Source organism: Medicago sativa, chromosome 2, assembly GCF_051527215.1.
Source record: "Medicago sativa cultivar Bolivia chromosome 2, Bolivia_mono, whole genome shotgun sequence".
NCBI classification, from domain to species: domain Eukaryota; kingdom Viridiplantae; phylum Streptophyta; class Magnoliopsida; order Fabales; family Fabaceae; genus Medicago; species Medicago sativa.
In genome coordinates, this window is record NC_140750.1 from 65,272,765 (window position 1) to 65,278,764 (window position 6,000).

Consider the following 6,000-nt stretch of genomic DNA (forward strand, 5'->3'; position numbering starts at 1 on the left):
TTGACCTAAACATACAAAATTTGACATTTATAACGACATTGTATAAAAATTATCATTTATAATGAAATTCTATATACACAGTATAGATGTACGGTGTCAAACAACAAAAGATGTTGTCAAAATAACATCTATGTTTGGTTAATACTCTCTCCATCCCTAATTAGGAGTATTAGGCAATGTAAAAAAAAATTGTTTGTCCTTAAATATAAAACTTTTACGGTTGTTTTATGGAGAGGATAAACAAAAATGGCTTACAAAGCTTCAACTTTCCTTGCACTAGTTCTCATCACCAATATTCTGCTTAGTACTGCTTGTCCAGCATGCAATAGTATTCCGAAAAACTCAAATACCGATGAAAAGAAAGAGCCTTGGTGGTTTTTCCATTTTGATGGGATTCCAGGCATCGGCAAAGTAGGATTCCCGCCTTTGTTTGGTTCTACACCTCAAAATCCGTACTTTGGATTACATTTTTGATAATTTGTTTTTCCAGTCTTAACCCTCCGGTTTCCTGAGAAAGTAAACTCTTGTAAACTGAAGTCTAGTTGAGAGATAAATAAAGTACGACTGAAGACCATTTCAATTAGGATTCGAACTCAAATACTCCAAATCAATACGACATTAACGGAAGTTTGTTTACCACTTAAGTCCAAACACTTGATTTTTTTCATTGTTGATTTGTTTTTAATAGGTTAATTTAATTGTTTCCTAAATTAATCACATTTTAAGTTATGTGTTGACATCTTAGCAAATGAACTACCATCATAAAGAGTGTGTTCAAGTTGAGTAACGAAACAGTTAACAGAAAACAAAGGAAATTTGCTCTGCTATCACTATCAATTTCTAGTTTTAGCAGTGTAATTTGATCATGATTTTACTTTAGCTGTCATAATTTTTTATCATTGTCAAGCAAAAAGGTAATGAAATTATTAAAGTAGGATAAGGATATGTTAACAAAAGATCAAATGTAACACACTAGATAAATGGTGCAAATTTTGGGATTCCAGAGCATAAGTTTTGCAACACAGAAAGTTAATAAATTCAAGTATTACATTTAGGGTTTGATCAAATATGACATTTGACCTTTGAACTTGGACTTATATCTGTAATGGAAGCCTTGCTATGTCCATAGCCTAATAAGAGTTAGTTATTTAGGTAATTAGAAAATAAGGCATGTTGTCTTTAAATAGAGATTAGAAATTAGAGAATGATGATCTTTTGTAGACTTGGGGCTTGTCGGCATTTGGGAGAGTCTAGAGTCTCTCAAATATAACACCGTTCATGATTTGGTTTAGGAAGGCAACCAAACTGTTACAACAGTTCGGTAAAACTGAACCAAACCGTTAATGGCTCGTCCCAAACAGAACTGGTATAAAGGTTTGGTGCACTGGTTTTGTAGTTTCAAACCAAACCTGAACCAGCTTTACAAAAAACTGAACTGTAATTTTTCGAACCGAATAATACCAAATTATTATTATTATTAACTAATAATAGTGACAGTTGAAAGACTCTAGACTCTCCCAACACCAAAAAACCCCAGGTCTACACAAATAATAAGATCATCATTCTCTAATTTCTAGTCTCTATTTATAGGAAACATGTCGTGTTTCCTAATTACCCAACTAAATCTTATTAGGCTATGAACATAGCACAGGCTCCTCCGACCTGTACCTATCAATATTAGATGAAGACAGTGTCTTCCAGAAACCTAGAAGAAATAAGAAAAATTGAGAAAACTTCTATTATTTTCCTCAATGGCACCACCATCTTTCTAAACATGGATATTCAATATTGTAAATTGAGTATCATAACACAACTTGCAAGATCCTGCCGTAAGATAAAATTGTACTTATACATATACATATACACACGAGCATAAAAACAATCATATATGCATAAAATAAACCCTTAAATCGCTATTAAACTAAATAATACAATAGAATTAATTTGATTGGAAGAGAGTTTGGGCCATACAGCCCAATTACCTCATCCTCACAAACACATAGAAGTCTAAAGCAAAAAAATAGTTCTACTAATCAACAAAAAAAGAGAGACTGTGAGCCACCTCAACCATGGTTGTCAATATCGTGTGACATGGAAAAGGGAGAGTCACATACGGCAGCATGAGCGCAGGCGGTGGCGCAATCACAGTCATTGGTGCTAACCAAACTGGTCATATAAACAAAACCCGGCCTGAAGACTGAAAAAGCCCATTTTCACGTCTATCCCACACACACAATCCTGCGATCCCACCGGAAAATCATATTTTTAACCACGACAGAGTACTCTAACGATCTTGGTCACATCACAGCACAGAAGTCTGGTTGTCAATTGTAGAATCGTGCGATCCTATGATCTAACCCGCAATCTTGACAGCTTTGCTGCCAAGTGATAATACATTGTTCACCACCCATTTAATTCAATCGGTATATATGAGCCTTGCTATGTGGTCACATGGTACAAAAATATAAGCATTGTCATTGTGGGATTCAACAACAACCAAGCCTTAATCCACTATGTAGTGTCGGTTACATGGATCAAATTACGCCATAATGTTCGATCAAAAACCATATTTCCATCCTAGTTTCCACCATTTTTCCACCTAAGCCTAGTTCCAATTATCAAAATGTACATTAAACAAATTTATTGATACCGAGACAGTTGATTGACAATGAAGACGCTTTTTAGTGATAATGACCAATACAACAATCATAACAAAACTCATTCCATTATTTTCCAGTTTCATTGATAATTCAAAAGTAAAGAAAAAATCAGAGTAATTTTAATAACATATATTTATAAATCTGCCTTCAAACAAAAATACAATAATAAATCTTTAATTTTTATTTCTCTATATGAATGTAATAATCATTGTATAAATTAAAAAAATTGTGTTAAACCATGGTGACTACGGTCTTTGATCATCGGTAGGCGCTGCAAGATATCCTCTGCACGCACCTGCAGATACTAATCATTTCCCTCAAGAAATTAAACACAGCTGCATTTTTAAGGCTGAATTCGAAATTAGAGCCGCTTATTAAGCGATATAGAGATCATATCATATATTCCCATGGTTGATCGGGTACAACAATTAGAAGCATGCATTGAAGAAAAACATCTTATGGGGCACGATTAATTAAAAATAAAAATAAAAATAAAAAATAAAAACAAAGTAGATGGACACGATACCTAGGTGAAAATAAAGAGAATGTTCTTTAATGTGATGAATCAACCACTAAAAATCTGGAAAACGATGAAGCAGAGAAATCCCATGAACATAAAGATGAAAAAATAATCAAGGAAGACAAAGAATCTGGTCGATCCATGATTCCTTTTTCTATTCGTTTTGGTCACAACGGATTCGTTGATCTCTTCAATCTTCGCCATTGTAGAGAATCCAAAACAATCAAGTAACCACTAAAACGTTGTTTTGGAATTTATATGTTTATTTTTACGAGCTTATTACCATCATCACACTTCTATTTCTTAATGTAATAAAGAATATCATCTTCAACTAAATTATTTTCACATTCTGGGAATTCAATATTTTTTTTTATACTATGAATTAATTATGGTTCACGTTGTAGATTTGCTTTGCACCACCAAAATCTTAGAAATTGGTTTGAATTTATTTGATCACCGAACATTTTAAAATCAAAGTTGGAAATTATGATGATAAAATGAAATAAAAATGAAAATCTTTTAGCAACAAACAATATCACAACTTCAAGTTGACAATAGTTAACTCCAAGTGTAAGATCTCCGCCTCTTCGTTTGAAAGACTCATTCTTGATTAATGTTTAAGCGTTTGGTCCTTCACCTGGTAGTGTCTGCAAGAAGCCAATTAAACATTAGAAGACATAGTCAAATTACAAGAGATAGTTCATATGATTTCACAATGTAAAAGTTAAGCATAACATATGTTATTGCAACTTCATGTGATTTTGATGGGACGTATAAAGACAACACGAGATCAAAATGTAAAGGCATAACATGGAGTATTTCAAAACCAAACTAAACTTCTAGAAAAAGTAAAGGCATAATTGTATGTTTGGTCTCTTATGTTTATTTTAGGTTTCAAGTTTGTCCCTTATGTTTCAAAAGTTTCAAATTAGTCTCTTATATTTTAAAAGTTTTGAGTTTGCCCCAAAAGTTACTTACATTGGAATAAGTTAGTCGCTTCCAGGGCCGTTCCAATGAAATAGGAGGCTCGGCTCTCTTTTTAAAATAGGCCTCTAGTAAAATAAAAACGTAATTCTCTTTGTGTAGCTAAACTTCATTAAAAAAATCAGAATAAGAACTTCTAAACATGAAACGAAATAAAAAAAAAAATTAAGTGAAAGAGAGGTGAAATTTACCTAACAGTGTTGTTTGGATTTGTCACTCCTTCGTTGTGGGAAGGGAAAACGAATGGTTTATGCGAAAAAAAATGATTGTTGTGATTCTTTCAATGAAATAGCTTTCCAAATTGACTAATTAAGTGATTTTACAAATTGGGGTGGTTTGATAGTATCAGATTTATGTTTAGAAAGGAGACCTAGAGTCTAAAAAAAAAACTCAAACGTGTGCTGAAGAAAGAAAAAGAAGTAACATATAATTTTTTTTATTTAAATGGAGAGTGGGTATTAGACTTAATTTTTTGTTTGAGGCCCGTAACATTTGGAGGCCCGGCCTAGTAGAGCACCTTGCACTCCCCCAAGACCGGGCCTGGTCGCTTCTATCACTTGACCGTTTAGAGATATGGGTTTAATATATGGATGTTGGAATTTAACTTACTTACAAAATCAATTTTAAAACATTTTTTTTCATTTTTTTTTTTGTATTATTAAAGTCAATATTATGTTGTGTTAGACACTATCTTATTCTAACGTGAGAAATATTTTGGACCAAACTTTTAAAACAAAAAAACCAACTTAAAATTTTTTAAACATAAGGGACGAACTTAAAACCTATAAATATACACAATGGACCAAACATGCAATCAAGACAAATATGAATTTGGTACCTTGTAATGAATATTATATATTGCAGATTTAAGGACATTAGCTCCAACAATCAACCTCAACTTCTGTATGAAATCATCACGGGAAATCTTCTTCGACTGTACAAGCATGACATGATACATTAGCGATATTTTATTATTTAAGACATAGACACCAATTGGAGCTCATATACATACCTTCAGCAATGCATAATGGGTGTTGACAATAGACATAATATGGGAAGGAACAATGTTGCTGATAGAATCAAAAAGCATGATAAAAGGAAGCCAGGGGGTCCTCGGAGATCTTCCAGTGTTAGCAGGGACACTAGTAGCGTTTGCCTGAGGTATCCCACAAACCAAAATTGTTTGTATAAAGGTAATAAAACAAAACATTATAGAATTAAAAATCATAAGTCGAATCTTAGAAGATGAAAACCCCAAAATGTTGCACACGAATATGTTAAAACCAGAAGATAAATAAAAATTATTAGGATAGAAATGTACACTAGAGAAAGCATTCTTAGATTTAAAAACAGTTAAAAAAATTGGCATTAATATTGTCTTTTATATAGAAAACCAAGAAAATAAAAGATGTAAAACTTATGAAAAAAACTTACGTGTGTCCCTTGTGGAATGCTCATAGCCATTTTTCTTACTCTTGTTTGAACAAACACTTCCTATAAAAGAAATATCATGTGTCGTTACCATGAATACTTTTCGATTGTTGAAAGAAATATAAAAAAATATCAATGACTGATATGATTTTCTTAAAATTGACAAATCTTAATCCATTTACCATTTACTCATAAACAAGTAATGCATAAAAGGCTTCAAACTTTCCCATATTTGGGTATCACTTTGAGATAAACTAGTATGGATTCTTAAGAAATCCGTCATCAGTGAAATTTTCACCATCTGGCATCCATGAGAGGGTTATACATAGTAACCAAACTATAATTTACTAAATATTGAAACTAAAGATAAAAACAAAAACACCGTAGATAAAACATGAATAAAAG

General features: G+C 32.4%; 1 protein-coding gene across 1 annotated transcript; it reads right to left on the reverse strand.

Annotated features, from left to right (window-relative positions):
- Positions 1-915: 915 nt before the first annotated feature.
- Positions 916-5,767, reverse strand: LOC146949740 (inactive poly [ADP-ribose] polymerase RCD1-like). The gene is made up of 4 exons (XM_085745671.1): positions 5,599-5,767; positions 5,177-5,320; positions 5,003-5,098; positions 916-3,827 (listed from the first exon to the last, which is right to left on the reverse strand). Exons 1-4 carry the CDS (start codon positions 5,626-5,628, stop codon positions 3,798-3,800), a joined length of 300 nt encoding a protein of 99 aa, XP_085601797.1. The 5' UTR covers positions 5,629-5,767; the 3' UTR covers positions 916-3,797.
- Between the last annotated feature and the right edge of the window lie 233 nt (positions 5,768-6,000).

What these genes read in the sequence shown, in the direction of transcription:
- LOC146949740 (XM_085745671.1), bottom strand. Translation starts at nt 5,628, where the DNA reads ATGGCTATGAGCATTCCACAAGGGACACAC. An exon ending in GCATTCCACAAGGGACACAC is followed by an intron (nt 5,321 to 5,598) that starts GTAAGTTTTTTT and finishes GGGATACCTCAG; the next exon opens with GCAAACGCTACTAGTGTCCC. An exon ending in TATATAATATTCATTACAAG is followed by an intron (nt 3,828 to 5,002) that starts GTACCAAATTCA and finishes GGCTTCTTGCAG; the next exon opens with ACACTACCAGGTGAAGGACC.